This window comes from Balearica regulorum, chromosome 1, assembly GCF_011004875.1.
Source record: "Balearica regulorum gibbericeps isolate bBalReg1 chromosome 1, bBalReg1.pri, whole genome shotgun sequence".
In the NCBI taxonomy this organism is placed as follows: domain Eukaryota; kingdom Metazoa; phylum Chordata; class Aves; order Gruiformes; family Gruidae; genus Balearica; species Balearica regulorum.
In genome coordinates this window covers 76,351,590-76,376,404 of record NC_046184.1, presented here as the reverse complement: position 1 = coordinate 76,376,404, position 24,815 = coordinate 76,351,590, and the positions used below count along the sequence as shown (strand labels likewise).

The 24,815-nt window shown below is 39.1% G+C and overlaps 1 protein-coding gene and 1 long non-coding RNA gene across 3 annotated transcripts; one reads left to right on the top strand and one right to left on the bottom strand.

Annotated features, from left to right (window-relative positions):
• Positions 1 to 282: 282 nt before the first annotated feature.
• Positions 283 to 2,617, bottom strand: LOC142600079 (uncharacterized). The gene is made up of 3 exons (XR_012833541.1): positions 2,126 to 2,617; positions 1,404 to 1,543; positions 283 to 610 (listed from the first exon to the last, which is right to left on the bottom strand). It is a non-coding gene; the product is annotated as an uncharacterized LOC142600079 (long non-coding RNA).
• A 149-nt stretch (positions 2,618 to 2,766) lies between these two features.
• Positions 2,767 to 21,857, top strand: TTLL1 (TTL family tubulin polyglutamylase complex subunit L1). 2 transcript variants are annotated; one of them, XM_075759769.1, is made up of 10 exons: positions 2,767 to 2,888; positions 7,469 to 7,601; positions 9,493 to 9,701; positions 10,726 to 10,906; positions 12,053 to 12,187; positions 12,356 to 12,464; positions 15,793 to 15,936; positions 17,696 to 17,782; positions 18,949 to 19,112; positions 20,635 to 21,857. In XM_075759769.1, exons 2-10 carry the CDS (start codon positions 7,489 to 7,491, stop codon positions 20,762 to 20,764), a joined length of 1,272 nt encoding a protein of 423 aa, XP_075615884.1. In that variant the 5' UTR covers positions 2,767 to 2,888; positions 7,469 to 7,488; the 3' UTR covers positions 20,765 to 21,857. The 2 variants fall into 2 exon arrangements, with proteins under 2 accessions (XP_075615884.1, XP_075615895.1); XM_075759780.1 differs by lacking the exons at positions 2,767 to 2,888; positions 7,469 to 7,601 and adding an exon at positions 8,854 to 8,989.
• The last annotated feature ends 2,958 nt before the right edge of the window (positions 21,858 to 24,815 follow it).

Sequence of the window (24,815 nt, the reverse complement as noted above, 5' to 3'; positions counted from 1 at the left end):
CCCAACTGTCCTGAGGGTACCTGAGGAAGAGGGGTGCAGGGCAGAAAGCAGGAGAAGCACTGGCAACGCCGCCTGCGCAGAGTTCCTGACGGGTTAAAGAGAGAGCGAGACATCTACTCAAACACTACTGACCTCTAGCCCAAAAGGTTTAGTGAGGTCATGGGACTTCGAGTGTTTTTCTTTTGTGCTGTTGATAACAGTGTGGTGACTGATTCAGTCAGTATCGCCCATCACTAGAGAGCACAGTTTACGGCAGAAGAGCTTTAAAGAACCAAAACCCCCTGTTGCTCCACACTTTATTGTCATGTCAAACAGGAGACTTTATCGGGTAATGCTTGGAAGTGGACTTTGCCCTCTATTTATAGTATGATTTCATCTCCCAGTGAGTGAAGGTAAACACCAGGAGAAGCAGAACCGTGGAACAGATACAGCACTCCACCTGAAGCTGGGATGTCCGTAGACTTTCGCATCTAAGTTTTTAAATGTAGAAAAGCGCTTGTGTGTGTGTGTATACACGTAGCACTTCTTTTTGCGCTATGTGTAATAATCCTCCTTGTAACACGGACGTTTTCCTCTCAGCTTCCGAGCTCCGCACATGAGGTTTACTCATCTGTAAAAGGAACATGACAATGCTTATTGTCCAACTCATGCCAAGGGCTGTGGTGCGAGGATGGTGTTTACACTTACATGTGCAATAGGCTAATGAAAATTGCCTCGAAAGTGCAATACAGTAAAAGGGAAATTAACCTGAGTAATATCACTTCTTGCAGGACTTTGTCCTATTTACCAGTTCTGATATTTCAATTTTTGTATTTACTTCGCTTCAAATCAATAATAGTACCCTTCACAAAACCAGGCTTAATTTTGCACATACAGGTAATCTTGCTTAATTCAGTGAGTTGACTCAAGCTTAAAATAAAATACGCAAATGTCATCATAGGAGCAATTTCTGTCACAAAGATAGCACGCCGATGCTGCTACAGCATTTCCTGATACAATAATAGTAAGCATAACTGAGCTGTTCTCAAATTCTCCCCAACTTCTCTTGTTGCAACAATAATGTTACAAAGTGGAGATACATTAATATTAAAAACTACAGCATCTATTATTAGCCGTGAGGTAATACTGTCAATGTAATTTTCAGAGAGACAGCAAAACAACAGCTTTTTATACCATGGAACTACAACTTTGATTAAGGACTGCTGAATTAAGCTGAAAGACTCCAACATTAAAAACCCAAACAACTGTTTCTGTCCTTAATGAATTATTGAATACATTTAAAAAGCAGTACTTTTTCAGCTTTCCCCTGAGGTATGATGGATGCAGGGACAAAAAAGGATTAATAGCAAGGAGAAGATTCAGGTTTACTTTTCTTGTTGCCAGCTGTCGCACAGCAGACTTACCTTCTTGCTTGAAAGATGGCTGTGAAGGCTGCTCCATGCTGTCTTCTGTTGCCAGAGGTAATGTGGTGCCAGGAAATTTCCACTGCACGTGACTGAAGGAAGATACTACACTGCATTTTGTGGCTCCTTTTGTAGTTAAACTAGGGAATATTTAATAGCTTCAGTTATATTAATTATTAAATTTAACTGTTTCTCTGTAGTTGCATCCTTGAAACTGAGCCTATTACCATAGGACAACATGGTAAATCAGAAAGCATATTTATTATATTCAGCTCTTTTGGGGAATTAAGGCTCTTAGGGAATATAGATTCATAGCAGTTATTTGCTGTATGCCAACACACTGCAAACTGCATATTCCAGCTACTGTCTTAACAGATCTATTTTTTAATAAGTAATTTGTCTTACAGAATTAATAATTTATTTTACTGCTATTTTTTCCTTACTCTTCAAATCTCTGAAGTTCATTATGTAATACCTTATTGTTTTATATTAGGCCTATCACAAAATGTCAGTAACCTCAATATATGTCAGGTGTCTTAAAATAAGGTTTTGGAAGGAATTTTGTATGCGTAAATCAGGCTTCTCTACACAGCCACTAATGCCGTAACTTCTAAGAATTGTAGTTGTTGATCATTTTGGGGAAAATTCACATACTTCCTCAGAACAGTATCAATACAAAAAAAGATATTCCTACAGCCATTTAGCAATGAAACTCATAGCACCTGATGCGCCTGAACATGAACTTCAGCTTCGCCATCTGAGTGATCTGAGTTGTTTTAGGTATTCTGGGAGCATCTAGGCCTGTTTTGTCATGCTACGACCTTCCACAAACCTCCCTTTACTCATGATCAGATGTTCATCAGGGAGATTTTTTTCTGACAATGGGGCAGGCCCAGGCCACAGCAGTTTAAGATCAAAACCGCCCCAGGCACAGTGGATGATGGCGAGAAGGTCGGGCAGGTTTCAGGGCCCTCCTGTCAGCCTCGCAGGATGCAGAGGGTGATGGAAAAGGGCAGGTGAGGCCGGGGCCTGGCACAGGCCTAAAGGGAACACCCCTTTCCCTTCAGGGCCTGCGCTGGGCCTCGGCCTCTCCAGGCACCCTCCGCACCTCTCCTCCCTCGCAGCGCGGCTACCGAGAGTTTGGGCTCACGTGGTTGTCATCCCTGAGCAGCGAAAACCCACCACAGCCCTCCCCGTTACGAACACAAGATGGCCGCCGGCGGCGTCCGGCTGCGCATCCCCTGGCGCTCGCGGGGCGGGGCCGCTGTGCCTCTCCTTGGCAACCGAGCTCCCTCCCCCCCGCCACGGCCTCCTCTCCGGAAGTCCCGCCCCCGGCGCGTCGCGGTTGCTAGGGAGCGGCACCGGAAGGGATGAGGGAGGGGTTGGCTGCGGCCGCGCCGCGGAGCCGCCGGCGGGGGCGATGGGAGCGGCCGGTGGGGACGGCCGGGTGTGAGGGGGAGCCGCGGCCGTCCTTCCCGCCGGCAGGTGAGCGTGGGGGTGTGGGTTGTGCCGTCCCATACGCACATGCGGTGCGGGCTGCAACCGTCCTCTGCCGTCGGAGGAGGCGCTCGGCCTCCCTCCACCCCGGGGCTATCGCGACAGCTGAAGATCCCTGTGGGATCGCGACCCTTCCTGGGAGACGGAGGGGGGAGGTAATCGTCTCGCCCAGGTTCCCCTGCGGGCCCAGTGTCGGAGGGTGCCTGGGAAGGGCTGTGGCAAAGCCAGCCGGGGTCGTGCGGCTGTCGCGACATGGCGGGTCGCGCCGCTGGTGAGGCGTTGGTGGAGGCCCGAGCTCGGCAGCCTCCACTGAGTGGCGTGCCCGCCTCTGCTTCTGGGGCGGCTGGTGATCTCCTGCTCCCCCGGGCTCCTGGTTTCCGACAGCTCAGCGATGAGGCTGTTTCGGTCCTCGGCTCCTTGCTATCCCTAATGTTTTGGGCATCCCTCTGGCAGGCCCTCCCGGTCCCCTCTGATGGCAGGACCACATCAGTCGAACTGGATTTTCCAGTAATAAACTTAATAATGAGCCACAATTAATGTTTTCCACTGTTAGAAGCAAATAGAGCTTGCTAGACCAGGTGCCGTAGACACCAGCATCACTTACTTTCACTTATTTTGCAGCGTGAAAAGATGGTCTGCGATCAGCGTCAGTAGCTTCCGTAGCGGTGGTAATGATGACCGGGATGCTTTTGGTTCTCACCATGATGCAAAAGCCTCATGAATTTGTGCCAGGGCAAGAAGCCCTCGCCTTGGATTAGGCTGCTGCTGGGCTTTTATGTTTTACTTTACGTGCTGCCCCTGGGACCGGTCTGTGCAGCAAAGGCAGTGCTTTGGAGAAGTGTCAGGCCTGCTGTGCCCATACTACGTACTTCTTGTCTCCTGAGTAGGTCGTCTGCTGCTCTGAGAAGGACTTACTGTACACTGGCTAGGGCTGCACTATGTAGCTCTTTGATGTTTACTGAAGCTAACGATCTCAGCTGACCAGAAGTTTGTATGCGTGGTTATCTTGTGCAATCTCATCAAATTGTCTAGAATATGTAATTTCAGATTAGAGGAGTCCTATGGAAAACTAAATAGCATTAACATTATATTATTGAAAATAAGAAAGTTTTTGGTACAGCTTAATATAAGTTATATTTCTGTGACTTCTTGTTTGTGGGTTTCAGTAATTAAATTACACAAAACCAGAAGATTATGTTTACAGGCTGGTTAAACATCTTCTGAGATGATCAGTCTGGCCACATAAACCAAGGACTACTTTTCAGCCTGCTGTTGTATTGCTTTCCTTTCAATCCTCCTGCAGCAGGATGGATCTGTAAGGCCTGAAGTTCCCAAAACAGGAAAAGAATAACACTCTTGTAATGTTCTTTTTATTTGCAGTAGAAGTTATTTTCAATTTTTAGCTTTAGTTTAGTTTTAACTCAATTTTTAGCTTTGGTTTAGTTTTAACTCACCTTCCTGTGGGTGAGACTTCTGTTGGATTGTCTGTGGCTTCTGGAATCAGGCAGTGCAATTCTCTGAGAGTCAGACAGCACAACTAGTCATGGAGCAGTCCCACTTGCTACCACAAAATCTACTTGCTGGATCAGTACATGCAATCTTTCAGGGTTCCTTGCCTTAGCATGTGCAGCATGCATTGAAATCTCTTCATAAAGAATCCTATAGAAAGGATGCTGTGGCGGCCGTTGCATCCCAGGGTAGAAATGAGGTTGCAGCATTAGAAGTGTTGGCAAAGTAGCCCTGCTTGTGACAGCGCACCCGGTCTCTTAATCTTTGCCAGGCAGCAGCTATGTGCCTCTATAAAGACAGAGGCACAGCCAGTATAACATCGGCGTTGGAAGTTGGTAAACCTAACGGGGTAGCTTGGAGATGTGGAGGACAGATTTTAAGGCCTCTTGAAGATTTTTATGGTGTGTTTTATTAGTGCTATTGTAGCATTTAACGCACTTCCTTTTGAAGGGACAATTCTATTCCAAGCTGACTAATCCCTGAACTTTTAAAACCACAGCAAGGTGGTGTGTGATACTAGTGAGTCACTGACTGTGAATCATACGTACTTCAATACAAATAAATGAATCCCTTTGATTCATTTATTTTTGTTGTCGTAGTATCTGGAAGGCTTAGAGAAAGATCATGACCTTGTAGAACTAGGTGTTGTATAATCAGACACAAAAAGACTGTGAGCCTGCATGTACTCTTTTTTATCTGTCTATTTAAGCTTGATTTCAACTTGTTTTACCAATGTGAATAAAAATAAGCGTGTCTCAAACATTTTAAAATTAAAGTCTAATAGTAAATATTTCTGCCTACTGGAGTCTGGCAGTTTAAATAGTCTAGGAAGGAAAAAGGGGAGCACTATATAATGGGCTATGCCTCCCAGGAAGAGAGAAACCGAAGGGGTGTTAGCTTGCTGACAGATGTACATCTCCACATCTAGTCCTGGAAACTGAAGACCCCTTGAATTCCAGTCCAATATCTTAGTTGCAGAAATTGCATTAACTGCATTCAATGCTTACTTGTATTAATTACATTACTGCATTAGTAAAGTTGATTTGAAGTTTTGACTTCTCAATGGAAAAGTATATGTAGAGGGAACAGTAGATGGTGTTACACACCTGTGTGTGACTCCACTCTCTCCCACTGCCTTGCATGGCAGTTTTTATTCCTGGGAGAGGCGTGTGCCAAAGAATCTGCTTTTGGCCCACAGAGATTTTCTTCTGAATTAGCACTTCTCTGCAGTTGATATCTGTGAAATGTAACTATGAAAATTCACTAGGCTGCAATTGTAAAACTAATTTGTGGAATGAACTGCAGAAAGACTAAATAGCAACATTGAAACTGCTTATGAGAGCTGTCTACCCTTGACTTTATCAGTTATTATCATTTGCTCATGAATATACATTAGCTTGCTTAATAGTTGTAGATCAATCAGGCCTAGATCCTGGAAGGCTGGGCTTCACCGTTTACTTAGAGATGGGGTAAATATGTTGTTCATTGTATACAGTGTAGTGTTCTGTCCACATCAGCTGGATTGTGGGCTTTTGGCTCTAGACTATCTATACACAAAGGACGACGTGCTTCAGTTCATGTTTCTTTGCCCCCATCTTCCTTGGTATTACATTAATGCACAATATGAGACACCGTGTGAAGGGGATCTTGCCAAACAGCCCTTGTAAAGGGGAGTGCAAGCAGGTGAGTGCCTGCTGCTGTCAGAAGCTTCAGCCTGCCCTTCAGAGAGATAGCAATTGCGGGTGCGGGGCTTGTCCTTCTTCGGTGCATTTGTCATGCATTCCCACCTTGCTAGACTTGGTTGTCTTTCTCAAACAAAAAGGGCATGGACGTAACACAATGTATCAGAGGACATGAGCCCCCTGTCAATAAATTTGAGCAAGTAGAGTGGAGGGTTACCAAGATGGTGAAGGGGCTGAAGCACTTGTCTGGTGAGGAGAAGCTTGAGCAACTGTGGTACTTCAGCCTGGAGAAGAAGTGGCTCTGGGGTCACCAAACAGCAGCCTGCCTGTACATATGAGGAGGTTATAAAGAAGACAGACCTAGGCTCTTTAGCCTGGTGAGGTGTGGGCAGATGAGAGACAACAGGCATCAACTGAAAGAAGAGAGGTTCAGAATATATGGGGGAAAACCCCTTTTCCTTATGAGGCCAGTCAAACAGTGAGGCAGGATGCCCAGAGAAGCTGTGCATCTTTGGAGGTTTTCAAAATGTAGCTGGATAAAGCTCTGCGCAACCTGGTCTGACTGACCTCATAGCTAACCGTGTGTTTAGCAGGAGGCTGGACAAGAGACCTGGTGAGGTCCCTTCCAACCAGAATGATTGTGTGATCCGAACAGAAAGGGCTGATGTGGACAAGAGAGACATCTAATGTAGAAAGTGACACCTAGGTGTCATGAATTGAAATGCAGCTTATAGGGAATGCTTTAACAACCTTAGGTTTGGAGAAATCCTGCTGTCAAGGGTTTAGTGATGTCAGTTTATCCCCTGCCCTAGCTAGAGCAGAAGGCAAAACCAGGGTTGCATGAAATACAGAGAAGACAACACAACGGTGGTAGCATTATTTTGGTTTCTTTCCTTGCAGAATAGCAAATCATGATTCTTGTTAGGGCATGTAAGGGTTTCTCTTGGAATCATTTTATTTTTGTTCGAACTCTCCTACTTCAAAGCAAGGCGAAAAAACTTGTATGCATATAAGTCTTGGTTAGAAATAACAAAATGTCTGTGCTCTACCCTTGGTTCTGTGTAAGTGCACGATGGTGATTTCCATCATTAGCATATTTAAGGGGAAACATGAATTATGTGCCTATTCATAAAAGCTGGATTGGCTGGGGAGTGCGAAAGATCCTTGTAACTAGTGTCCTTGTTTGTAGTTGTCCACTTGACAAATGCAGGGTTTCAGTCTGAACCTATGATGTTATTTTTCTTGATTTTTTTAAATTAATTTACTTCTGTCTGTCTTAGTATTTTCTAGATGCTACTTTTCTTCCCTTCTGTCTTTCCTGGTTTGTATTCTCCCCTGTTTTCAACTTCACATCTTTAAACTTTTCTTTACTAACAGGTTGATTCTGCATTAGGACAATGGCAGGAAAAGTAAAGTGGGTAACTGATATAGAAAAATCTGTTCTAATAAACAACTTTGAAAAAAGAGGCTGGATTCAGGTGGCAGAAAATGAAGACTGGAATTTTTATTGGTAAGTACATTAAAAATACCAATTTCTAAATTTGTGAATTATGTTAATACCATTAGTAATTTGACCAAACACATATTAAAACCAAAAGATGCACAAGTTAGCATTAATTTACTGCAGTGCTCCTAAGAGTCTAACATTGTTTCGTTGCTCCTGTAATGTCTTATGCTGTTGCTAGTCTTCTGTTCAGATTTGTATTGCTAGATTCCTGTATCTGTGCAGGTCTGCTAAAGTCATTGGTGTTCCTCAGGGCAGAAAGTCCCATCTGCATGGATCCATTCCCATGCTAATGATCTCGTGTATCTTTGCAGTTTGCCAAAGGTTTTTTTCAGGGAGTGGAAAGTCACTGACCTAGCAAGATATCGATCACTTCTGGGAATACCAATTGTAAAAAGGCCAGGGGAAAGGCTGGTGATTTGGGGGGGGTTTGTTTGTTTGTTTGTTTGTCTGTTTGTTTGCGGGGGGTGTGTGTGTGATGTTTGTTTTGGGGGGTGGTGGTGTTTGTTTGTTTTGGGGGGGTGTTGTTTGTTTGTTTTGAAATGCGATATCTGATCTTATTCAAAATTTTTTGTAGGCAGTAAGGAGAATTTTTCCTCTACTGTTGAAAGAGATTTGAGGCCTGAGGGGAATCTTTGAATGTGTCTTTTCCCAAAATTTTCTGACAGCATAAGTAAAATAATCCAAGAGTATACAGCTCCAGTATATGGAAAAAGTACTCTTTTATCAATGTGACGGAGGCTTGTCCTGTTACCAGAGTGCACGCTCCTGTAATAAAGGCCTTGAGAACTGTACTTTCCTTCTCCTTTGTGATAATGATTTATATGCAGACTAATTATTCAACATTTCAATACTGAGAATGAATGTGAAATTAAATCAAGATAATGGTGGAGGATGAGAGTAAATAATCTAGCTTCTTATTTGGCATTTGTCTAATATAAGACCATGAAATGCTGTCCTAGAATGCACTAATCTATTAATTGGCAGAAACAATGCTCTTCAAGTAAACCAAACAATTTGTATTGTCCCTTTCAAATAAGACAGAATGGCAATTTATGCTGCCAAATGTACCCTTTGTGAACCACTTATCTAAATGGGTAGGAAGCTAGTAATCTGCTCATGCTTTTAGAATGTAGTTAGGGGGAGTGGGGGACAAGGGCAGTCATGGAAACTGTTGTGTGACTGGTTGTTTTCTTTTGTTTGTTTTTTTCTTCCTGAAATCACAATGTAGCAGATTGATGGCATTCAGAAAATATTCTTAAATTTCCAATGTGAGACATCTACTACAGAAAAGTCTTCATATTCGTGGCCCTGCTACTGTCTTCTGTGAAAAATGAAGTAGATAAGTGATTTGATGACTTTGTCACTGCAGCCCTCTGATCTGGTGTTTACGGGTGTTTTTAGCAGAATCTCTGAATCACTGTTTTCAATTCATATGCTCAAAGTCCTTTGCAATCCAAATAATAGCAAAGTAGTCAGTAGGAAGTTGTTTTTGTAGCTTTTAAGAGGAAAGCTGAGTTTCCAGAGAGCAAAGTAATGGATTTAGAAAGATGCTTCTGTAGCATTTGAGTGCATATCAGTCATTTTTAGGCCCTGCTGGGGGTTGACCTGACTATCAACAGAGTCCAGTAGGGCCAAGTTGTCACTTTTCTTTCCTCACTGTCTGCCCCAATTTCAGTAATAGTAGAGGGATCGATAAAACCTCTGGCGGGATTTCATTGGTTTTGCTAACAGAGGTTCAGGATATGTTGGATTGTCACTGCAGCGAAATATTATACTTTAAAGAGAAATGAGAGAGAAAAGGTGAAGTGAATGTAACAAACAAAAAAAATTCAACTTTGTCCTCCTGAGTTGTGTTTCTTGGGAGAAATCATTTGGTATCTGTCTTTGCTTTCAGGATGAGCGTCCAAACAATCAGAAATGTTTTCAGTGTGGAAACTGGTTACCGTCTCTCTGATGACCAAATTGTCAATCATTTCCCAAACCATTATGAACTAACCAGAAAAGATTTGATGGTAAAGAATATCAAGCGATATAGGAAAGAACTTGAGAAAGAAGGAAGTCCTCTTGCTGAAAAGGATGAAAATGGGAAATATATTTATTTGGGTATGTGGTTTTCATTATCAGCATTAATCTTTTTTTCTCTGTGGTCAGTAACCTGGAATTGAACTAGCATTTTGTGCATAAAGCAGTGAACCTCTGAAGTGTTAAAGTGACTATCTTGAAATGCTCTGTCCCTGTCAATTAAATGAAGTACACTTTATCCTAAAATTGTTTGCTGCTTTCTGCAAACCTAACAGCTGGAAGGTTCTAATCAGAACTGAATGAACAAACTCTTCAGAGGAGAAATTCGGGGGAAGTTGGAGGACAAGTATTGACTGCTAGGAAATAAAATTAAAAAACCAAAACCAAAATGAAACTAGCAACAATAGATCAGGAATGAGGAGAGTAAAGTTGTTTTGGAGGCCAGAAAGTATTGGAGTGAAACAGAGATGGGGATATGTCGAGTTGATTTACATCTTGGGAAAGTGAAATGAAAGCACTGTTCATCTGTGTAAGAAAGAAGCACTTTGGTATGGATGGAAGGAAGATAATCTGATAGCAAAAAGCAAGAAATGCTTTTCTTTAGATTTCAGTAAGCATGGTAAAACCAATTGTGGGAGCAAATAAGAATGACTAATGCAAGTTACATGGAAATAAAAATTACCACATCCAAATAGAAAGCAACATCAACATTCACATTTTTGCACACAGAGGATGATAGGGTGGTAAGCAGAATGGTAAAAGCTGACATAGGAAATTGAGAAAGCTTGATAAAGTTAAGTTGGAATGGTATATTATACTCTAATTTCACAGCATATAAACAGAAGAAGAAAATTTATTCATGTGAATTAAGATCTATTGATCTGAAGTTAGCAGCATGCAATATTTTGCAAGTGTTTGTTTAAGTAAAAACTTAAAGCTAGAATTCAAGTGAGATAAAAAGCAACACGAGTTTTAATGAAGGTGGATAATACCAGACTGGAAAACTGAAAAGACATAAACTTTTTGTTAGTCTATATGTGTCAACAGCCTTATCAGATATAGTGTCCTTAATTGTGCACCTTTTTTTTTTTTCCCCTTAACTCAGATTTTGTTCCTGTTACTTTTATGCTTCCTGCCGATTATAATCTCTTTGTTGAAGAATTCAGAAAAAATCCCTCCAGCACTTGGATTATGAAACCTTGTGGCAAAGCTCAAGGAAAAGGAATCTTTCTAATCAATAAACTCTCCCAAATTAAAAAATGGTCTCGAGATAGCAAAACATCTTCGTAAGTTCTTAAAAGCCAAATTCTTTATTGTACTTTCTGTAATCAGGTGAACCACATCAACATGATAATTGTCTGATGCATGGGAAAAGTATTCCATTATTAGTGCTTTGTCATTATATAGTTAGTTTTGCATTTAATCTCAGCTGTTATCTGACTTCCTCCTTCAAGCAGGTTTTAATACGATTTGTTTTGGTATGAGGAGGTAGAAAGAACTGTTCAATTAACTATTCTTTATAAAAATGCTTTCAGTGTTGTTGGGGAAAAAGTTGCACAAAAAAAATTGTTCTGCTTCATAGTATTGAATAACAGGAAGAAAGAGAAAAACCTTTCCCTAAGCAATTTCAATAATTATTTAATATATATTAAATCACTTTTTTAAATTAGTACAAAGAAAGAATGTATTCATATGAAAGAAATACATTATCCATTTGGAGCACAAAATAATACACCTCATGCTGGTGATCTGCTTCCAAATGGATGAAACAGGTTAGCAATCTATGTTTTTCTCTGACTAGTAAAAGTTTTGATCACATAACTAATGTTACCTTTTCTCCTGTTATGAAGGGACTGGCTGAATATCACTTGAGTCTTTTTTTCTCGAGTCTTTTTTTCTCGAGTCTTTTTTTCTCGAGTCTTTTTTTCTCGAGTCTTTTTTTCTCGAGTCTTTTTTCCTGTTTGACTTGGAATCTGAAGAATGTCCCAATCTAAAAGTTATCTTAGCTTTTCACAGTGGCTTGCAATTGCACACCAAGTGTAAATACAAATATTCTAGGAGTATAAGACCTTGACTAATGAAGGTAATGTAATTCGTACTCTTTGCTTGTCTGAACTATGCCAAGCTCTAAGTGGCTTGTAGAGCTACATTCTGAATGGCTCAATCAGCTACCCTGTTAACTTCAAAACTGATTTTAAATGGCTAATTGATGTTGGTTATTGCTTTAGTATTTTAACTTTTTTTTTTTTTGGTATATAGTGTCTGATGTCAAATGTGTATTATTAACCACTACAAATTTATACATTGTCTTGGCAAAAGGTGCAAGATTTCAGTCACTCCAAAGTTTACAGACTGCTTCTAAAGAAGACAACGACTCATCAGATGATATCGTTGCAATTGTCACATTCTGAAACATGATTTGTGTTTTTCAGGTTTGTATCTCAGTCTTCCAAAGAAGCCTATGTGATTTCACTCTATATCAACAATCCATTACTTATTGGTGGAAAGAAATTTGATCTTCGTCTATATGTTTTAGTATCTACTTATCGTCCACTGAGATGCTACATGTAAGATTGTATGTATTTGTATTTTGGTTTGAAAGAGTGTTTAATGTAGTCAAAATAATGTTGCGCTTGTTGCACAAAGAAATTTAACATGTACATGGTATCCTAGGATGCTCTTTTCCTTATTTCTTATTGGGGTTTAACACATTTTAATGACTTTTTGCATTTAAGGTATAAACTTGGATTCTGCCGGTTTTGCACAGTAAAATATACACCAAGTACAAGTGAATTGGATAACATGTTTGTACATCTTACAAATGTTGCCATTCAGAAACATGGGGTAAGTGTACTGAGTTCTTAGGTGCTCTTTTGCAGCAAGACTCATTTTCTGAAATTGTCCCCAAAACTTAGAATAAAAAGGTTTTATTTGTCATATTCTTCATCATCTCACAATTAAAATACTTGAACTTAGAAATAAATAAATTTCAGAAGACTGCAGATCAAAAGTATGCAAGATAATGAGTTGCAGCTCTGTAATAGACTGTGATATCTTCAGTATTGACTTGCAGTCATTGAAAGCAGGGCTTTTCTTCAGGCCTCCTGTCATTTAAATGCTAATATGCTCACTTAGCAATTGATTCTGCGAGCAGTGGAATTAATGAAGCCTGGTTCCTGTGGATTTGTATTTTATAATAGCACTTTAATATCGCCTTCCTAATTTCCCCTTCCCCCTCTCTCTCCCATGCCCTTAATTCAGCTTTCCTATTTCCAGCACTTATTCATCACAGTACTTTCCAGCTTCTTCCTACGTTTCCCCCCCACACCCCGCCTCTTCCTTCTCTGGGTAGGGAAGGGAATGTGCAGTTGTGAGCTTGGAGATAAATGTTTGATGTCTGGCCAGACGGTGGCTTCATCTTGAATGGGCAAAGATGTAGTTCTGCCTGCAGACCCGTTCTGTCCTGTAATTTGCCATTGACATTCATAAAACCTGTGGAAACGTGATAGCTTTGACAGCACTTCCCTATGTCAAAATAGGCTGAAGTTCACCAGTGGGAAGAAAGGCCAGTGGGTCAGGGGTGACATGAACAGATGGGCGTACACCATCACTCTCCAAGCCTTGTTTCTTCAGGGAATCCACTTGACGATGATGACTGTCCCTTTTGCTTTTTTAGCGGATGTCTGTGATTTATAAGCTGTGCCTCTGTTACAGTAATTAAAATTCTATTGTTGCACTTCCTAATTTCATAGGTTTTATTTTAAGAGTACAGAAAAGTACTCTTTAAGAGTACACTCACACATACACTCGTGCATATATATTCATATGTGTATGCACATACATTCACACACAAGATACATATAATGTATCTTAAATTGCAACCTTGCTAAATGTGCCCTGTCTATTATTGTTCTGTAAGATGGGCAGCATAGCAGAACTGGTTTTATCTGGATATTGCTGTAACAACAATGTGAATTATAAATGTCACTTATGGCAGTAGTTATAAACCAGAGTAAGTGTTTAAATGTTGCATTTTTCAGTACTACAAACATTTTCTTGCTCAGGTGCTGATTTGTGAAGTGCTTCAAACACGTTAGGGTTTGACAGGGCACACTGAGAATTATTTGTGGTAAAAGCAGATTCCATACAACTTAGAGGATAAATAACGGTGCTGTTGCCAGGAGCAGTGAGGAGGTGAGGCGTGTGATATGTTGTCTATTGCATTATTATGCACCCTTTCATCTTCTCTACCAATTAAAGAATGGCCTTCAAGATTTCTCCCAAATAAAAGTAGAAGTGAAAGTGATGGTGAGCTTACTTTGAGAGAAGAAAGGACAGCAGAAATGGGTATAGAAGTAGCAGCTTAAAAATGTGGAGTCATTACTCCAGGATTTGGAAAACATTTTATAAATTCTGACTCACTAATATCTGTTGAGTTTTGCAGAAGGAAATGAGAGAAGTTTAATGTAAAGCCACTCTGTCCATCCCATCTGTCCTTCTGTTAATGTAAAGCCACCCTGTCCATCCTATCTGTCCTTCTGTTTTAAAGGTATTTTGTAACTTTGGAGGCACTTAGGCTGTACAGTTTTAGAAGAAGAACCTAATTTGAACTGTTAAGCAATTTATCAAAATTATGATGAGGTCTGGAAAAATTCTTTAAATTCTAGCTGTTAATCTCTACTTTAAGCCCTACATGAACTGTAGAGTTCTGGTGTGTTTGTACCCTACCAGCTCATGGGAAAGCATCCCTAATTTGAAAAGTGTACAAGTTAGTATCGAGGAGAGGGAAAGAGGAAAATGAAGGAAGGAGGGTAAGTCAGTATACCCATCCTAATGTTTGTGCTGGCAAATGCAGTTCTAAGTTATTATTCACTGCATGTGTAATACAAACAAAGCAACGCTAATTCTTCTACTTAATTATTTTCAGTTAGTGATCTTCTATGTAGCCTGCAATATTTTATTTTAATATTTTTAATTAAACAGTTGTGATTGCGTAAAGCACTACCCGGTTGCAATCTATTTTGATTGGAATACTTGCTCTGAAATGCAAAGAGGGTTGAAACTTTGATCTCTGTTCCCTTGCTGGAATCTGGTCTCAAGACATTTTTTCCATGCAGCAAGTCCTGAGAACCATGTTTCAGATCTTTATTTGTACAGTCCAGTTTTCCAAATTTACTTAGGGGGAGCTGTAGAAAAAGCTTAAAAATAGATAGAGGCTTCTCTGACCTTGGCTTAGAGGGCGACAGATTTCATTCCTCTGAGAACTTTTTCTCCTCTATGTATTCTGTGTTTTATAATTTAGCAGGCATACATTCATTAATTCTTAAAAATGCTGTGAGTACCTTTATAAAGGGATGAAGAATTTTCCTGAGTTATTTGAGAGCTGAATGTGTGTCTTTCCATCAGTAAGAATACTCTTAGTTTGCTCTTCCTGTTTAAAGAGAATATAGTGCAGAGCATTGATAGCCTCTGAAAAAGACAAATAGAAAGTAACCTCCTTTCCCCCCCCCGCCCCGTTCTGTTTCAGTAGCACTTAGTGGGTTTTGTATATCAAAATACTGAATTACTTGAAAATTTAAGCTTTAAAAATAATTCAGGTGTCATTTCACTGTCTTTTTGGATGTAACTGTTTTCAGCAGCACCATTAAGAAGATGCTGTGTTTGCCTTTTGGTGAACAGATAAGTTCCATTTTAAATGAATAAACACAGACAAGCGCTTTCAAAAGTGCTGCATTTTAAAACAGCTAACTTCAGTGAAATTTAGCTGTTGCTCACTTAATTAATTCTCCCTTATCCCCAAAGGATGAAAAAGTTCAATTCTTTCTTTTCACATTTTAAAACTTGTATTTCCAAATCATAAATTAAGTTTTACTATAAAACTGTCAAAGTACTTGCTGTTTTTTTTCTTCTAAGAAAGATTTATTACTTGATTTGTGATCACATGTGTGATATAAACATGTACAGCTATAATAAAAACAGTTGTTTATATAGAGGGCAGTTCAAAGTAAAGCTGAAGTCTTCTTAAAGCTGTGAAATAGAGTAAAACCAATTTGCTTAGTTGGTTTTTAGAGCAATACTTGTATAGAAGTATAAGTGGGCTTTTTGTGTGAATGAAACAAAACTGTTGAACAATTTCAAAATCTTAGACTGAATTAACTGCTTAACTCTTCAGGATGATTACAATCATATCCATGGAGGCAAGTGGACAGTGAGTAACTTACGCCTGTATCTGGAGAGCACCCGTGGAAAGGAAGTCACAAACAAATTATTTGATGAAATTCACTGGATCATTGTGCAGTCGCTGAAGGCTGTTGCGGTGAGTACTGTTCCTGGAATGCTGCCAGCGATAGCATTACAGCTGCAGGCTTCTCATAAACCATGAAAGTGAGTTTGCCATCAAAACCCCTAAAATCTATTTCGTGCTATTTGATTGACGGTCTTGATGCTGATTTCTGCAATTCTGTTCTTTCTTGATTTCTCTTAGCTGAGCAAACTTGAATCTTGGGTAGGTGGGTGGGCTATCTGTGTGTATTGAAGAAGTGAACGAATCTCTTTGCTTGAGGGCTCTGTGAACTATTTAATATGGCTTGATACTGCCCTTGTGAATAGCGTTAAGCTCTGCCAAGGCACGTGACGTCATTGCAGCAATAACAAATGTGTCAAAGAAAAAATAGCTCTGGAGGACAATTTATCAAAGAAAACGTAAGGCTATTAGTTCAGCAGTTACATAACTTACTTTCACCTCTTTTATACATGAGTCGTGCAGTTATCATGAACTCTTATTAAAAAAAGAGGGGGGAAAAAAAAAGTAGCAACCAGTCCCCTGCTTGAGTCACTTTCTAGTGTTTGGATAATATCCCATGATTACATTAGAGAGCAGGTATCGCTCTGTGGGTCAGCTGGGGTAACCGAATAGCTCACTGGTGCCACGGACTGTCCTGTTACCAAGTGCATGGACCCGTCATCTCTTTTTGGGTTGGTCCTGGCACCACCATGAGCTGAATCAGCTCATTCACCCAACTGACAATTACTGTCTCGCTTTATTGATGGGTTAGTATTCTGCCAGTGTAAAAAGCTGAATCACCTCACTGAAGGACCAGATGAACGCCAGAATCAGCATGAGGAAGAGGGACAAGGTCATGAAGCTAGGATCAGTGGGAGGGGGGGAAGCATGGCTCAACTCAGCCTCTGCTGTGCAATCATATTTGAAACCAGATGTGACAAGAAAAGGGATTTAATCCAAATGTTAGCAGAACCTTAAAAGAGAAGAGAAAAAGTGTTGAGAATTATTGAGCGTGAAATGTTTTGGTCCTCTGTCTTTGATAATGGCAAATGTAATGAGAGATGCTTGTTCTTCTTTCCCCCTTTCACTCCCTGAAGAACTGAAAAGCTTTCATTATTAGTCTAGGGGAAAACATCTCACTAACTTGTTACAAAGGTTTCTTAAAAGATCTGATGAGATTTGCATAGAAGAAAACTCTTACTGTGCATACTGCAAATGTTTAGCAGATGCTGGGAAACTACAGATTCTCTAGAGGATGTGCATCTAAGGACAACTTGGTCCTTGGTCTCTATTGGCTTTTGGGTTCATAGTTGACTTGAGTTAATTATAATCTTAAAATGTATCTGGTAATTGCTTGACCTCAAATTTCTGCATAGTTCCAGCAGCATAATAAAATAAATTTTGAATAAGTCTTCTTTTTCTGAAGTTTAAAGAATTCACGATTATGTGAAGCTGTGTTATGTAAATTGTAAAACTTCCTGATTTCTCCTGATGCATGCAGGCTTTAAATATTGTTATTACTTTTGCAAAATATGACAACATAATAGAAAATTAATGTAACTTAGTACTTGGCATTAATGCAATCATTAATATTGAAATATAGCTTGGAAAAAAGAGGCAATCTTGAACTTACTATTTAGCAAGCTTATATTAGAGTTACAACACTGAAAACTGTTGTAGAAGATTTGTAATGTAATGACGTGATTTCTGGCAAACAAAGTGTGTAATCAGGTTACTTACTGAATTGTTGATTTTAATACAGACATTGTCCTTTTTTTTTTTTTTTTTTTAGCCTGTAATGAATAATGATAAACACTGCTTTGAGTGTTATGGATATGACATTATCATTGATGACAAGCTTAAACCATGGCTAATTGAGGTAAAGTTATATAAAATACAGGAAAAACACTTTCTTCTCATTTCACAGAATAAAACTAAGTAGATTTCAATGTAGTATTTCCTCTTTTGAAACAATATCTTTTGTTACTCAGGTAAGTAGATTAAGAAAAATGTTGGAAGTAAAATAGGCCATGTGATCACCAAGCTAGCATGTGCTTTTGTTTCCTCTTTGTTTGGTGTTTCTATTTGTTTGTGGCTTTCTGTTTTATCTGTTAAATCCAGTGTATTCTTACAATTGCACTGCAGAGGCAGTCTGAATGTAGCAGCCCTATTAGATACTCTTACCAGTAGCTGGAAAATTGGCATTGGCTTGGTGGAGCATAACATCGAACTTAAGTTTTAAAAGCTGTCATGGCCTTACTGTTGCAGGTTGAGATGAAAGAAAAGGGGCACACAAAAGATAATTGGGATATTTGGAAGGCTTTCCCCCTCTTTCCCCCCCATAAATTTCTCTTTAGTGTATTAATTTTGAATCTGTACGTTCAACATAAATTTTATCCATCCCTCTTCCTTCTCAATCTAATTGGAAGTGAAAGATCAAAGGTAAATGGACTTTATAAAAAGAAAATACTAAAAAATCTGTTGTTCTGATTGTTCTGGTACTTCTCCATAATAAATGTGGAACACAAGAGATATGTTAATTGAACCCCAGTTCTAATTAAAACAAGATGCAATTTAGTGCTTTGAATAGAGAGCACATACGTGTTTCTGCAGCTCACAGTTTTACAGAGGAGAACTCGGATTAAGAACATAAATAAAAGCTGTTTACCTAGAAGAACCCCACAGATTCCTGTATATAACAGCTGTTGGAGTGAACCAGGCAAATTGTAAGCACTGAAATGTGTGGGGGTTTATATCCATATAAGCTTAGAAAATTAAACAAAAACCTATGTCTTGTCTGATTAACCCTGGGGAATCTAGTTTCAACAAAAATTTTTAGGCTGATGCTGCACTTAGTGGTGTGGTACTTTTGTCTTTAAGTAAAAAGAAAAATACCCAGTGGGGGATTCCTTCCAGTCTGAGGAACTGAAAGATGTGCTTTCAGACACTTAGTCTTAATTTCTCTATATAGTCATCACACATGCTGTTTGGAGAACTATATACCACTCAAAAAAATTGATGCTTTTTTTTTTTTTCCTTTTGTAGGTTAATGCTTCCCCTTCTCTTACTTCCAGTACTGCTAATGATCGCATCTTGAAGTATAATCTTATAAATGACACGCTTAACATTGCTGTGCCTAATGGGGAAATTCCAGACTGTAAATGGAATAAATCTCCACCAAAAGAGGTTCTTGGCAATTATGAAGTCTTGTAAGTTTTATCAATGTTCTATATAAATGCACATGTTTTTCAGTCACCTCACTTTTTGGATGCCTAATGTAGACCACAGAGATAAGGTGAACTTCATTCTGATGTGAAAAATGGGCACAAAGTACCACGTCATTTTTTTGGAGCTGCAATAGCAGCATTGGAGGTGAGAGTGCATTAAAGCAGAGTTGCCTCACCTTGTCTCCAGGCAATGTTACTTGTCTGATAAGCCCCTGCCTGCACCTTCTGAGCTTCCAGCTAGATTTAAGGGATAGAGGCAAAGAGTGTGTTTGTCTTCTACATGTGTAGAACTTTAATTGTATTGAGTGTAATATAGAGATGGTAGTTAAATAGATATAATAGCTTTATGATACAAATTTTCTCTCAGTTCATACAAATGATGCCACTTGACTCCTGTAAGTCATGTGTGTAGTAATAATGAGTTGTCAGATTCTTTTTTTTTTAAATTCCCCAACTGTATTACAGAGGGAGAAATGAAGGAGACAGAGATCTTTATATTGGAGCTAGGATTGATTGGTCTTATGCTGAGGAACACTGATTTAATGATGATACGGTTTCTCGTATTTTTTGAGAAAATGTTCAGATAGGTTCTCTAGGACTAGTGGTACAATTGTTCAGTATGTCAGGAATGCGGTTACGTACATAGTTGATTCACTCCTTCATACTGATCTTAAATACTCTTTCTATATACTAGGAAAGACAGTTAAATATGTACGTGTTGGATGAATTATGATTTAAGTTTTAGTGAGTGTTATATACATGGTAGCTGCAAATACCTATACAATAGTGTAACTAAATATATATTATGACTGTTGTACAAAATATTGTAGTATTATCTTTTGATAATTACATTATGCATCTATAGCCAATTTCTGCTTGGAATTTGCATAGCAGCTGAAAGGTAAGTTTATACTGAGGTTATCTGAGGCCATAATATGCTTAGATATTTAAAGAACTACTTGTCACTGTGGTTAAGTGTTACAAAATATGTGTCATTGAATGCATTTAATTTAAGCACGTTGTTGTTTGTCCACCTCATTCTTTCCCTACTCTGTTCTCTGATGCAACAGTGGAGTTTTTTAACACTGCAGCTAACAATCCTCTGTTTGAAGCAATAGCATAAGACTTTATTAAAACTGCCAGCAGTCTGGCGTTCCTGCTTAGCCACAGACCTACATAGTGAGGAGAAATACAGAAGTACATGTGAAATTTCACAAGCATAAAATTTCACAAACTCAGGAGTTTAACCAAAGCTGCCAGATGATTTGTTTCTTTCAAAAAGCAGCTGAAGATATTTCAGTTGATCTGTATTGTAACATCATGTGGTAGTATATTTTGTTGAATAATAGCTGCATATCAAACAATGCATGTGTAAACCTGTGTGTAGAACAGCTTGTATTAAATTTCAGTGCTGGATATTAAGCAAAATAGAATAGAGAGGACCCACTCTTGTTTGTGTAGTGAATAGCAGGACAAGGCATTGAACAGGTTATCTTATTTTCAGATATGATGAAGAGATGGCACAAAGTGATGGGCCTGATCGTGACTTGCGAAGTCGTTCTGGGCAATCTACTGGAGTAAAAGGAAATCGGGCAAGAGATTCGGGAAAGCCTGTACTCACCACCTGGAAGTGATAACTGAAGAAACAGCTGCACTCTTGGTAGGAAGACATCATGAATAAAAATGCAGGTTTTGAACAGATTCCTCTATTTTTCTGCATTGCATGTGGGAGATATTAAAAGAGGACAATACAGACTTTGAAAAGAAATGAAACAAACACTCTAAACCCAGGAACTGTACTAGACACACACTGACTTGATGATTATTACAATAATATATAGGTAGTATGTATGTGTATATAATTATTTTTTATGTATATATACACTTTGTATGAACTAATATTCTCTCTGTAATGATTAAGAACTTTCTTTATAAAGACGACAACTCAAAATATGCGTTCTGAAAGAAATCCCTTGCCATTCTGGATAGAATTTATTTCCTGTAGTAGCCTGTCCCTAACTCCCTATAATAAATGAGGGGTGGATTCGGTACAAGGATGGTAGTGGTGTTAATGTTGTCGCAATGATGGTTCAGATTTTTGCTGGTAAAAGAAGAGTAACTAGAAAAAGTAGCAATACATGGAGGCTATTGTTAGTTAATGCAGCTAATGACTTATAACCAGTATTAAGAAACTGGAAAGCAACTCTTTCTATGCTGAGGGGATTTTAATTTATTTTATTTTCTTTAAGTGTTTTGAGCTGCTAACTCTTTAAAGATAGAGAGTTTCATGGACTGAGAGAGTGTTTCAAATGGTATATTGATGCATTATTTCCCTAGCCATTAATTTTTATTTCAAGATAATGCATGTCTGTGGAAAAACAGACAGAACAACTATATACTGTAATAAATCTCATTGCTTGAAGCTGATGATAAATCCTTATTTGCATCAGAATCTCTTTGTGTATTTATGCATGTATATAATATCTGTATATTTTGTGTGCACTATAACAAAAATACTGTTGCACGTGGTAAGCTATTTCTGGTAGCTCTGATAACAAAAGTTGTGATGATTAGCTACCAAAATGTATAGAGCAAAAGTTAAAAATAGGTATTTCGGTCTTCTAACAGCATAGCACATAGATAAACTAGTTGGGTCTGTGATGAGCTATTGCTCCCACTTGCATTTCCACTAGTTATGGAGCAGTTATTTATAAACATCCATGTGCAGTTCTGGTTGTCTTTATTCTCATTCCCCCTCCTCCCTTTTTTTTTTGTTGTTGTTGTTGTTTTTTGATGATGGAGTATTGTGGAGAGAAAGATGAAGGAGGCTGAGAGTTGCAAATGCCCATGTAACTATAATACACTCTAATCTGGATGCCGCAAGCGCAGCAATACTCAATCTCTGCCTGCCACAGCAGGCTACGTGCTTTGCCCTCCTATGTGGCAGGCCACTAAAGCACATGCAAAGTAAACTTAACCTCTCCCAAATGTTTTGAGTTTCTCAAATGCGTAAGGCAGGCCACCTGGACCACAGAAAATGTCAGTCCTTTTCCTGCTGTTGTATGTCCTCCTAGAAGAGGGCAGCTGCTCACAAATTGCGTTTTTTGGGACAGTTGGTGCTGATGACTCTCAGTCTGAATACAATCCGGCAAGAGCGGTTTGGGCTGGGGAGGGAGGGCAGATGTGGGCTGGGCTGACCAATATCCTTACACGTGATCTGGGATTCATCCTTGTAGTAAAGAGTGAAATATGTAGACTGAATGAGTCACTCAAAGTGTAATCCTCATCTTGATCAATCTTGTATATTCCATTAAAATAAAGACCAAAATTAAACTGATTCTCTGATCATCAGACTTGAATCTTCTCACTGGCCTCTACAAAAGCATATTCAAGCTGGATCTTGAAATAAGGCTAAGGAAAGATGACTACTGCATGATAGTAAAGCTCATCTCAATTCCTGTTCTCGTAGTTTTTGGGGTTGGGGTTTTGTGTTTGGTTTGTTGTTAGGTTGGTTTTTTTTTTAGTTCCTAAGTGTGAGTCTTGCTTGTATATTTGAACCCTGATGGGTAAGCTACTCTTAAGTAGATGTGTGGTCAGATAGTAAGTGTTGTTTTAATGATGTGATATTTAGTGGGCAGATGTTTCCGGACCCAGTTGCCTGTTAGTAGGAAGTATGCGACGGCCTTAGGAACTATGAGGCTGTAGTAAATAATATTTTGTAGTATGGTTATATTTCTTACACAAAGGCAACACAACAAGGATACTCTGATAGAAGGAACATGGAGCTTTCTCTCACTTTTGTTTCCACTGCTTGTGATTAATTTCTTCAGTAGTTTGGATGAAGGATGCTGTTGTAGTCTTGTTCTATCGTAACAGTAGCACTAGCAAGGATGGCTACAACAGAATGATTACTGCTTCCCTTTGTCTTTCCTGTTCATACAGCCTACACTGGTGGGACTTTATTGGGAGGAGGTGTATTGAGAAATGCAGATCCTGTTAAAGTCAACTTCACACTGTTCTTTCTGAGTATGTAGAAGTCATAACATGCTAAATGAGCTGCAATGACTTTTAGTCTCCCTTTCGGTAAGGCTTAATGTGAAAGCAAAAACATGCCTGGGTTATTAGGATTTATTGCTGTAGAAGGCTTTGGAAACTTAACCCAGGCAATACTTTTCACTGTAATTTCACAATGAAACAAAACTGATGGTAGCATCTACATAATTTTGTTCTTGTTTGTAGGCAGTACTCTGTGTTGGCCATGGTGTCCTTACAGCTAGGCAGCGAATTGAGCCAGGGCCTGCAGAACACAGACATTGACAAGACAGAAAAGGAATGGCGCTACCTGTAATATTACTAATTGAATATTCTTATTTATTTGTTTGGGGGGGTTTCTAATGGTTTGGAAAGGGTCAACTTGTTTGAGTTTGTGCTCTTACTACTCAGTATAACAATGCATCTCTTCCAGTCCTAACTTCCGAAAAATTGTCGTTGTGTTAAATCAGTGGAAGTCTTCCTATTGCCTTCAAAGAATAAGGACTTCTGTCCCAATGTGTAGCAGATATATTTTGTTCACATATAGTATTTGCAGAGCAGTATTTCATACAGAAAATATTTTAGTAGCAGAGCTATCAATTTGGAACAAGTGAATTCTACTCTCTGGCCACTGTAGAAATATTTCAAATACCTGAGGATGAAATATCTCTGTAAAATATCTAGTAAATTGTCATTACTACTACAAAATCAAAACATTAACATATTACTAAATGGGAAAAAAAAAGAAAAAAAAGCTCTGATAGGAATCCTTGGCTATGTAGTACTTAATCTCAGAACTAGAATTTAGTTTTCAAATGTTGATGTTGCATTTTACATAGTTAAATCCCCAACCAATGTATTGCTAGCAATTTATCCTGCTGACCCAAACATGAATTCAGTCATGCAATGTTCTTCTTTAAAGAGCAAAAAGTCAAAGAGACTGCAGATACAGTGACCCTCTCTTCCTGCTCCCATTCCACTTTCTTTTTAAAAACAATAGACTAGTGATTAGATACATCAGGCTGCTTTCTCCTCATTTCCTTTTCCAACAGGCTTTTTTGCAGAGGTTGAAGTTTGAAGGCCTAACTATATTTTCACTTCAAATACATGAAAAACCTACATATGCAAAGGGAGTTTTAAGGAACAAAACTGAAATAAGTGAAATTCTAGATGACTTAGATTGGCTTTCTGATTATCAGTAACAAACCAACCCCCCAAAAACTGTAAGTAAGCAGGAAGTCTTACTTTTTGATGAAGAACTTGAGGCCTCATGTACATAAGAAATGTTCTTGAGAAACTCAAAATTAGGAACATCCATTGCTATGTAATATTTATTTTTTCTGTGTAAGACCTGTTGAAAAATATAATGCTGCTTTGAAGGAATTTGAATAAGGAACGGGTCATGTTCTGTGTTAGCTGGAATGAGAGTTTGCTCTGTGCATGAAGCAGCTTGTCTGCAGACTCAGGAGGATGACAAGGAAACAAAAGCAGTCATAACTAATAGTTCTAATAGGGATGGGGGAGGAGGGTAGTATGTGGCTGTCACACTCTGAGATGCTTGTTTCTACACGGCCTTGAAAGGTAAAGGTGAAAATCTGGTAAGGAGGAAGAGAAACTGGAAATGAAAACTTTAATTGCCTACTCAGGGATAAA